The sequence below is a fragment of the Triticum aestivum genome, chromosome 2B (assembly GCF_018294505.1).
Source record: "Triticum aestivum cultivar Chinese Spring chromosome 2B, IWGSC CS RefSeq v2.1, whole genome shotgun sequence".
In the NCBI taxonomy this organism is placed as follows: Eukaryota; Viridiplantae; Streptophyta; class Magnoliopsida; order Poales; family Poaceae; genus Triticum; species Triticum aestivum.
Window position 1 is genome coordinate 794056 of NC_057798.1, and position 10830 is coordinate 804885.

A 10830-nucleotide genomic window follows, 5' to 3' on the forward strand; every position below is an offset into this window, starting at 1 on the left:
CATCTCACTTCTATATAGGCTACAATCATCACTGGCCCAGACTGGATCAAGGTTTTGATTACCGAATGGGGCATTTCTACCGAGGGGGGCCGGTAAACGTGGTTACCACGAAATTTTGAGAAAAATTTTGAACGAAATTCGAATGCAATTTATAATTGAATTTGAATTCCAATTCTTTCAAAATAGATGTAGATAACATTTGAACTTATATTTGTCATAAAAGAGCTACTAGCTCATTGGAACGTTGTCTGCGCATGTTGTGAGGTGCTGCCACACTTTACTATACATTGAGCGTTTGAATTCAAAAAATTCAAAAACATTGATTTGTGTGCTACTCCTACTATTTAAGTTAAGTACCATATGCATTATATGTGTGCTACTATTTAGTCTCTGAAAACATGTAAAAAGATTTCTCGATGCAGTAGTGCTAAGTGCTAACTAAAAGATTGCTTGTAGAGGCTATTCCGGATCATTGCTGTGCGTCTAGAATAGCAGTTTCGATGTACTTTATACACCGATTTTCTTCACTAACATATTAATACACCACTATAATGCAACAAGAAAACGAAACTATTGACCACCTTAAGCTACGAGGACAAGGAGCGTAGTTCGTCCAGCTTCACACTTCTGCTTTGCGTAGTTTGCAAGTTCTGTGTGGAGATCTTCAGTTCTTCGCCGCTAGAACCCGTGAGCAAAATTTGCTTGAGTTCAGGTAAATGCTTCAGGCCTAAGAGTGACGACCCACTGCAGCAGTCCACCTTCAGCTGCTCAAGTTTTTTCATTGTTTTCTCTCCAAAAGTAACATGCGAGCTGGAGCTGCAAGCAATCTCGAAGATCTTTATTTTCTCGAAAGAATCCACCTCTAGGTTATTAAAAATTATGGACACATCAAGCTGATTATCCTGAAGATGATCGACACGAAGACGTAGAATGCATAGTCCTGATAGCTCGCTTAGGAACTTGATGACGCCACTAGTGTGTTCCCTTCTTCCATGCTGTGCCACACCTTCCGGTTGCACGGAGACAAGATCTTCTGTTAATTTGGCTATTTCCAAAACCATCTTTGTGAGCTTGGTGAGCTTTGCGCTCCAGTCAGGCAACCGGTCTCCAAGCCCATAAAGTTTAAGACTCCGCAGGCTCTCCAAAGGCAGCAATATATCATTCAAACAATCTTGGTTGTTCTCTTCGAGTCGCACTGACAGTGATTCCAGATGGACAAGATCTTCGGTTGCATGTAAAAACTTGCTGCTGTTATTCTTGTTGATGCCAGACACTCCGAGCTTGCGCAAGTGGGTGAGCATCTTGAGATCTTCTAGGACGACCTTTGTCCTTGAAGCACTCACATTGATAACACCAAGCGTGTGCAATGCCGTCAGTTTCCCGATCCCTGGAGGCACCACAACACCAACCATCTGACGGCCACCACAGAACTTGGACAGCTGGGGCACTAAATGATGTGCTGCCCGCGCTATCTTTGCTGGGGCGGTGGTTCCCGCACGGATGTACTGCAAATTCTGCAGCTTGGTGATGTTCACTGGCAAGGTGACTACGGAGGTGTGTCGAACATCAAGAGTCTGGAGCTGCCTCAAACCTCCTATTGAACTCGGCAGATGGTTGATTTCATGGCATCCTCGCAGTGAGAGGAATTTGAGGCGGCACATCAACTTAACCATCTTATTAAGATCACCATACTCTACATTGGATGCACCCTCTAGATCAAGCACCCGGAGCAGCTTCATATCTTCAGAGACGAAGAATGATTTCCATTTCCCAAACACTGTCAGTGACCGGAGCCGAGAAAAGTCAATGCTCTCGAACACAATTCTATCTCTGATCCAGCTTTCTGATATCACAAGGTGACGTCCTGTGCGTTGGGTGGTTACAGCACAACTTCCACTAAGTTCAAACACAAGGTTCTCTTCCATTTGGCGTGAGACAATGTACTCACCAAAGAAGCCATTGACTTGGCACAAGACCATCCTTGTGTCACCCAAACCCAACGCAGATGGCTGCTGAATTATACTCAGGTTAAGGAGCTCAGAGAACTGTTTCTCCCCAGTCATCTCCGCGGATTCATCATGGCTGTCCCTAGAGTAACCCTCAGCAATCCACCGCCTTATCAGTCGCCTCCGCCGAATGAGGTGGTTTCGAGGTAAAATTGGTAGATACAAGATACATGGCTTGAGATAATCTGGGCATTTGCGGAAGTACATATTCATCCAACCAAATAGACCCCTTAGACTAGCAAACTCTCTGTTGTTCTCGAGCTCTGACATAATCTTATTATTTGTTGAGAGTGCATCTTTCCATCGATCTGTATTTTTCAAGAATGAGCCAGCCATCTCAACTATTACTTTGGGAAGTCCACCACATATTGAAGTAAGTTCTTCTAGCACTGGCCCTTCATCCTTGTTGGATACCTGTTATACAAAACAATAATTATTTCCACATCAGTCAGAGTGCCCAAATCAAATTACAGTGCACATTCATGTTGTCTGCTAGATGTAATGCACAATATATTGAATGCTATAATTCCATCAATGAGAAAGGCAAAACGAGAAAATTTTCATCATATGTTTAGCTAGCACAAGCATCTTACTGTAACCAAACTAGAGACAAATACTAGACAACTAATCAACAAGACAATTTGGAGACATTGAGTATAGCAGGTATTGCATAGCTACCCTGATACGAAATTACGAATACATGGTGGCAGATCTGAAGACCGGTGAAAAAAATAAAATGGGAATCATTGAAACGGAAGATATGTAGCATTTCACCATCTATTGTATTGATAATAATTGTATACAGGAAACAATAGGAAATTCCCTACTATATAATAAATATGTGCAAAAAGTTCAAACTAGTCTAACTAAAAGATATGACAGGGTTTGTAATCATACAAAAAGGTTTTGTAAACTTTTTCCTTGAAATCTAATAACATATGGGAAAACGAGATAGAGGAATAGTGTTGCGAATCTTAGCAAATGTGATGCTTTCTGGAAACCTTCACTGCCTGGTTTATATTCTATGTTTGTTTCTCAAGTGCAGATAGAAAATTGATATATATATTGTGACATCCTATTATATCTAAGATGTGGTGGGGTAGTTATTATCAGAGCAGCATCCAAGCCACATCAGTAACACAGTGTAATGCATTCAGCGAGTAATTAACATTAATTACAACAGAGCCTACGATTTCTAATATGCTAGATTCAAAGTAGATTTAAAGGAGTGAGAAATAATCTGGTAATGCAGGTTACAAAATCAGCTAAAGTAGAATATTCCCATTTTCGAGTTTAAAAAAAGGGATGCAGTGAATTCCACATTCAAATACTACAAAATAAACAAATAAGAGATGAAAAGGTAGTACCACGTCTATTGAAGTCAACAGCATGTGAAGGAAGAACAAAAAATGTATTGCTAAATTAATAATTACACAGGTGTAATGAAACAAATTCATGCACAAGGAGTCAAGTTAATTTGTATGAACATTCGTCCAAGGAACAAAAGGAAGAAAAATAAATAGTAGGAAGGTTCATATAAAAAATTCACCTTCTTGAAGAGTTCAATGGCGGTGTCAGCTTCCAGACCTTTGACATTAAACACGAGTTTTCCCTTATCTCCTCGGCAATGAGTGGCAATTTCTTGTTCAGTTGTAACAGCGATCATAACATTCTGATGATGGGATCCATCTACCAACTCAGTTTTTATGAGATCCCATTCTTTCATGGACTGCAGTCCATCTATAACAACCAGGCATCTATGCTTTTCCAGAATCTCACGACACTCTACAATGGGATTTCTACTTCCCATCATACACAAGTTTGCAGCTTCACTGGCTTGAATATATGCAGAACCAAGACTCGCAAGTAGAACTCGAGAGAAGTCCCATAAATTGAAAGGATGTGATACATCCACCCAACCAAACTTCTTAAATAGATTTCCCTTGAGAATTCTCTCGCAGAACATGTTTCTGACGAGAGCTGATTTTCCAACCCCAGCTATTCCCCACACAGACATAACATGGTAGGTTTTGCGCCGTGCCAAAATTACCTTCAGATCAAGATTATTCGTTTCTGACTTGCGTCCAACAAGGGGATGCTCATCCATCCACTTCTTGGCTGCATCTTTTTTACAGGTACTGCCCATTGATGCCCCATTGTTGTTGGTGAGTGCATGATCGGTTTCCTTGCCTTTATCTGCTTCATATTGAGATCCCTGAAAATAAGTAATTATGTCATTTTATAAGAAACCTAGGATTTCATTAAATCTAAAATAATTCTATTGTTATATAAATGGCAATATTATCAATATCCTGATACCAAGTACACCGACCGGCCTTTCAAATTACGCAATGAGGAAAATAGTCCATATACACATGTAGAAACAAAAATAGATAGCAAACAGAGATGAAAAAAATAATGTTCTTGTATATTGTGATGCCAACACGCCTTCCACCTCACCAATGCCGCCCAATCCTGTCTCTCACCAATGCCGCCACTCTAACTCCTCAGTCTTCCGCTAGCCTAGCTAGGTCTCTATAGTCTACGTAACCCTAGCTTTGCTAGAGTGATACCATGCCCCGATGCCCCCGCATCCAGTCGTCCTCCGCCCTGCCCTGTTTCAAGTCAAACTGCAACAAGTCTAGTGCGAGGCTCTGAAGTACGGCCCAGATCAAGCTACATTATGCGAGGGAGGCCACCGATCATTTTTTTCATTGATTTTGAGATAGCTCACCACTCATGTCAAGTGCTGAGGCCACCGATCGTTGGAGGTCGAATCCAGCTTCGGCCTTCACTGTCAGCCCCACGCCCCCACCGCCTCCTTGTCGTCCACCTTTGATCCCTCCTTAGAATCGAGCTAGCTATATAAATGTCACTAAACCAGCCTATGTGCTCTATTTAGAAGTAGATATACAAACTACACTAAATCCTAGCTATCTCCACTCACCTCTACAGTCCACACCCTGCAGCTACTGACAAACACGCTGCTCCTAAAGTAAAATCGCTGAAGTGTTAGACCGGACGCAAAAAGATTATTCTGTTGCTAGACTGCCATCCAAGTAAGTAGATCAATAAATATTTATCTAGGAGGCTGTGAAATAACAATGATTGCCCTCTTGCAACAAATCCTAGTTATAGGGACACAAGGAAGTACTCCCTCCGTCCGAAAATACTTGTCATTAAAATGGATAAAAGGGAATGTATCTAGACGTATTTTAGTTCTAGATATATCTTTTTTTATCCATTTTGATGACAAGTATTTTCGGACGGAGGGAGTAGTAACTAACTATACTGAGAATTTAATTAAGTGATGAGATGAGGTTCTGTGGGTAGGCTTAATTAATTACCTTTGTAAAGAAGGCGTAAACAGAGTGCTCTGCTGATAGCTGGTTGAGACGCTGCACTTGGTATGGATGTCCCACTGACAAACTTGCTACCTCGAATTGCTGCGTGGACAAGATTATGCAGCTGCCATTCTTCTTGTTTGGAAAAAAACTCCTGATAGCATCCCACTCTGCCATGGTGGAGAGGTCCTCCAACACAACGAGGTACCTATTTTCCGCGACAAGCTGCGCAAAATCCTTGAGGGGATCTCCTCCTCGTGTTGCCTCCATCTTCATCAGGGCCTGTACACCACCACCAACGGACGTCGTGGTGTAGAACTGAGCCGTCAAAGAACGGACGAACTCATGGGGATTGAAAGGATGCATCAGCTTCAGCCAGGCACGACAGGTGAAGTTTTTGCAGGTTTCTGTATCAACATAGACGTTCCAGGCGATGGTTGCCATCCCAAGATCCTCCCCACCTCCGGTGCCGGCGCCGGTGCCCCAGATTGAGATCACTCGGAGGTCATGGCCCTTACTGGTGGTGAGCAGCTTTGTGAGATCACTTTGGCGCCCTTTTTGAGTGGTTTTGAATGCCGCCTCGAAGAGGCTGTTGAATGCTGCCGCGCCGTCGGCGGCGTCACGGAGTGATGGCTTTTGATCTTGCTGCACCACGGTGACGGGCTTGGAGCCGGAGTCGCTGATGAGGCTGTAGCGCGTGTTCCTGCTGCTCACATCCTCCACCCTGGCCTTGAGGCGGTCCAGCTCGTCGACCGCCTCATCCAGCGGTAGCGGTCCCTGATCCACACAGGGCCTAAGGAGCCAGCTCGCCGGCTTGATCAGGCGGAGCCACCAGCTGTTCTTCTTGTCGAGGTGGACGACGAACTCGATGCAGTCCTCCACATCATAGGCGAGGTCGCGGATCTGCCGCACCCACGTCCTCACCACCGGATTCTCCAGGCGGTCACTGTCGGCGACGTTAAGGAAAGACTGCATCATCTGGAACTCGCCAGTGATGAACACCAGGTTGCGCTGCGCGCTCTGCCGCAGCTTGGCCTCCTCCTCGATGGCCGCCTGGGCCTTGGTCAGCGCTCCCTCCACCACCGACTTGGCCATGCCAACCACAAGGTCCGCCATGGCTCCCTCTCTCTCTCGCTTGCTAGATCCCTCTCCTACCTTAGTAGCCCAGCTTAGTGTTCAATTTGTGTTTTTCTTCTTGTCTAGCTGAGTAGCTTACTGTGTTCAAGTACTAGTCCCATTCCCATATACTCCCTCCGTCCCAAAATTCTTGTCTTAGATTTGTCAAAATACGGATGTATCAAGTCACGTTTTAGTACACTATTAGATACATCCGTATCTAGGCAAATCTAAGACAAGAATTTTGGAAGGGAGGGAGTACTTAACTTCTCATGCTGATACCCATTCTTGAAGGGGACTTGTTTTGTCTATGCTAGCTGTAAGATGATTACAGCTGGCGGAGTTCAAAAATTATTTGCAGTGTGTGATCATATAGGCATATACGGAGTATATAGTAATGTCTTTGTAGTAGTGGATCGATGAAATGATACCCCACTAACATGGCTCTATGCTGGCACTAATGTCCAATAATGCTGTGTATTCTGTGCCCCACCCACCACCCACTAGTTCAAGATAAAATACTCACATGGTGGTAGATTGAACAGAACCCTTCAAACAACATCGCAAGCCTGCTCATAAAATCATTTACCGTACGTGCCGACATCACAAATTTAATCAGATCACCTTTTAACATCCTATGATAGTTATCACTTATCACGTCACCTCTTACGCTCTAATGATGGTTCTCTGTCTGATATGTATGCTACATCTCCAATCTACTCTCCATTTTAATATATTCTGCGTATTTTTTATGCAGGATGACATGCCGGTTGCAGGACATAATGTACGTAGGTTTTGTTCTCCCTTCTTGCGGGTAATGTAACTTGATTGTATTGTTCGATTCTGCATTTTCTTGCCCAAGAAATATCATTTCCTGATTCAACAAGCAAAGTCTTTGCTGATCAACAACTAGCATAAATTAAGAATCATTCAACAGCTAATGACTTGTCATATGCTCAAGGAGGCAAAATTATTTGTACTTGTTGATTCAAGGGCATGAAGAGCCATAAAATAGCTAGTTTGGACATTGTTAAACAGCAAACTGACAATTGGACGAGACCTGTGAGACGACTTGAGGTCCCGAGATATTAATTTTCCCGAGCCATCATGTTCTGTTCAGCTGTAACTATAGAAAGTTGCGTCATGTTTGGGAAATAAATGGCCTGTGACATGTGAGCTTATACAGTTTTTGGGAATACAATTTAGAAATTGATCGTCCAAGGAGCCATTGTTTTAAATAACGGGCTATGCCATAATGCCAAGTAGTAGTGGTCCTCCAAATTAGCTATAGTGGCGCTATGGCCGGCTATTTCAGGCAACTGTACATGAATCTTTCCTCCAAATCGGCTATAGTGGCGCCTCCTTTCCCCCTCGTCCATCCCCCTCTTTCCTCCCCCCCTCCCCCCCCCCCCCCCCCGCGGCCGCCGGTGGTCGCCCCTGGATCTGGCCGGGTGGTGTCGGTGGCGGCGGGTCTTCGCGTACCCGCGCGTGCTCCTCCTGCCCGGGGCGGGGGGGCGGCGGCGGTGATGTTCAGCCGGTGGCGATGCGGCGTCCTGGTGGCGGCGGCTGGCGGCGCGCACAGTGGTGGTGCTTCCACTTGGCGGCGGGGCGGTCCGGTGGTGCTGGGTGGCCGGTGTCGCCCGGATCCGACGCGGCCTCGACGCCCACTATGCGGGGAGGCAGGGGAGCGGCTTGGAAAGGGGCGGCAACGCCTGAGGGCGTGCCGGCTGCAGCGCGAAGGCGGGAAATTTACGGGCTTCTGAGAGCCCGACCGGGCCTGTGGGGCCATGGGCCTGGTATGTTCCTGCTATTGCGTCCGGTCAGCTATCGTCGCTGACGGTGAAGGTGGGGCCCTCCCGCGTGCTGACGGTGCTACTGCCTTGTCCCGACTCCTCTTCTTCATTGTGCAGGCCATGCTTCGCGGTGCCGTGGTGAGACAGCGTGGGAAGCTTCATGGCCGGATTGGTGCAGGGTGGTGGTCAGTTTCAAACCTTCTGCTTGGTCCTTGTGTTTTCAGTTTTACCAATCATGCCACATTCACATGGTCTCCACCTCGCCACATTCACGTGTGTGCGTGCGTTGGGTGCACGGGCGTGTCCGTGCACCAGGGTGTGTGTGTGTGTGCGTTTGTTGGCGAGCCAAGGTAGCCTGGTCAGGCGCGGGGCCGTTGGAGCTGGCCGTGTGACGCGGGCGTCGAGCACAGCGTGGGCGCGGTCAGTGCGCAGAGAGCGCGGGGAAGATCAGGGGTGAGTGGAGGCGTGGGTGCGTGCCCCGTGCGCCGGCTCGGGGTATAAAGCCACCTGATGGCATTGTAACAAATTGACACAGTCGAGTTCGTGCTCGCGAAGAAAAGGGGGCGTTCGTGCGCCGGAAAAACACCTGTGTCCACTGCTTCTCTGAATCTCTCTGAACTTCTTCCTCTTTTCTCTGGTGAGCTCGAGCGACGACGACAGAGAGGGCGAGGAGGAGTGCGGCGAGGGACTGGCGGTTCCAACAATTGGCATCAGAGCCACGTGGAGGAGGGAGCTCGCCGGCGATGTCCATCGTGCCGTACGCCGGTGGATCGGGCAGCACGGTGGCGCATGCGGCGCCGGTGCTCACGGGCGACAACTACACCACCTGGGCCATCAAGGTGGAGGCGGACCTTGATGCCGCAGGGCTGTGGGAGGCGGTGGTGCCGCCGGAGGACGCGGCGTCGGCGGTGATCGCCAAGAAGGACAAGCCGGCGAGGGCTTACCTGCTCCGGGCGCTCGCCGACGACCTTCTGCTGCAGGTGGCCGCGAAGAAAACCGCGGCGGAGATATGGAGCAGCCTGAAGGCGTGGTTCGTCGGAGCTGATCGGGTGCGGGCGGCGCGGCTGGGCACGTTGCGCGGGGAGTGGGAGCTTCTGCGCATGGCGAGCGACGAGTCGCTGGACGCGTTCGCGGGGAAGATCAGCGGGATGGCGGCGTGTTTTGCAGGGCTTGGAGCGACGCTGGAGGACGCAGCTATGGTGAAGAAGCTGCTGGACTGCGTGCCCGATCGCCTGTACGCGGCGGTCGCAGGCATGGAGCAGTTCTGCAACCTGGATGAGCTGCGGTTCGACGACGCTCTGGGGCGCCTGAAGGCGTTCGACGAGCGGCTCCGGCGACGCGGGCAGGCAGGCGGCGAGCGGGCGGAGGGCGAGCAGCTCATGTACACCGCAGCTCAGTGGCGGGCGCGCGAGCGGCGTCGAGGCGGTGCACGCGGAGAGGACGACGACGACGGCGCAGCAAGCACGGCATCAGGCGGCGGGGACAACCGTCGCGGCAAGTGCTACAAGTGCGGCGTCAGAGGGCACTTCAAGCGGGAGTGCCCCCTGCTGCGGAAGGAACCGGTCGCCGGGCGTGCGCTGCTGGTGGACGACGGCGTCGAAGACGCCGGGCTGCTCTGAGCCGCGGCTTAGGGCGTGAATGATGGGCGAATAAGCCACGGCGACGAAGCCAGGCACGTCGAGCGCGGGTATGGGCGCGCGCTGGACTGCCTGGGCGCGTCGGGTCCGAGGACTAGGACGTGTGTGTGTGCGTGCGTTGGGTGCACGGGCGTGTCCGTGCACAAGGGTGTGTGTGTGTGCGTTTGTTGGCGAACCAAGGTGGCCTGGTCAGGCGCGGGGCCGTTGGAGCTGGTCGTGTGACGCGGGCGTCGAGCGCAGCATGGGCGCGGTCAGTGCGCAGAGAGCGCGGGGAAGATCAGGGGCGAGTGGAGGCGTGGGTGCGTGCCCGGTGCGCCTGCTCGGGGTATAAAGCCACCTGATGGCATTGTAACAAATTGACACAGTCGAGTTCGTGCTCGAGGAAGAAAAGGGGGCGTTCGTGCGCCGGAAAAACACCTGTGTCCACTGCTTCTCTGAATCTCTCTGAACTTCTTCCTCTTTTCTCTGGTGAGCTCGAGCGTCGGCGACAGAGAGGGCGTGGAGGACTGCGGCGAGGGACCGGCGGTTCCAACATGCTCATGCTTGAAGTTCAGATCTAATTGTGAATATCTGGCTCTTGTGTCTTTCTTTATTTTGTGTGCCATTGTGTTCTGAATGGCAAGCACTTTGCAGACATTAAGCTAGACGTAATGGGATATAATCATTGGTATACTCGTTGATTCATGGTCCGGCATGATGAGCCATGAAACGGCTCATTTGGAGATTGTTAAATAACAACATTATTAGTTATTCAAGGCCTGTGAGACCACTTAGGGGTTCTCAAGAAATTAATTTAGCGGACGAATCACGTTAGCCGAACATGGAACCTCACCGGTTTCCGTATGCTGAACGAATCTCGAACTAGAGAAAATTGCATTGTGATTGGCTAAAATAGGGTTTCCGTATGCTGAACAAATCTCGAACTAGAGAAAAT

At 48.8% G+C, this 10830-nt stretch overlaps 1 protein-coding gene across 1 annotated transcript; it reads right to left on the bottom strand.

Moving 5' to 3' along the window:
* Positions 1–401: 401 nt before the first annotated feature.
* LOC123039800 (disease resistance protein PIK6-NP) lies at positions 402–6521 on the bottom strand. Its single transcript, XM_044462805.1, has 3 exons — positions 5354–6521; positions 3556–4221; positions 402–2420 (listed from the first exon to the last, which is right to left on the bottom strand). Exons 1-3 carry the CDS (start codon positions 6464–6466, stop codon positions 588–590), a joined length of 3612 nt encoding a protein of 1203 aa, XP_044318740.1. The 5' UTR covers positions 6467–6521; the 3' UTR covers positions 402–587.
* Between the last annotated feature and the right edge of the window lie 4309 nt (positions 6522–10830).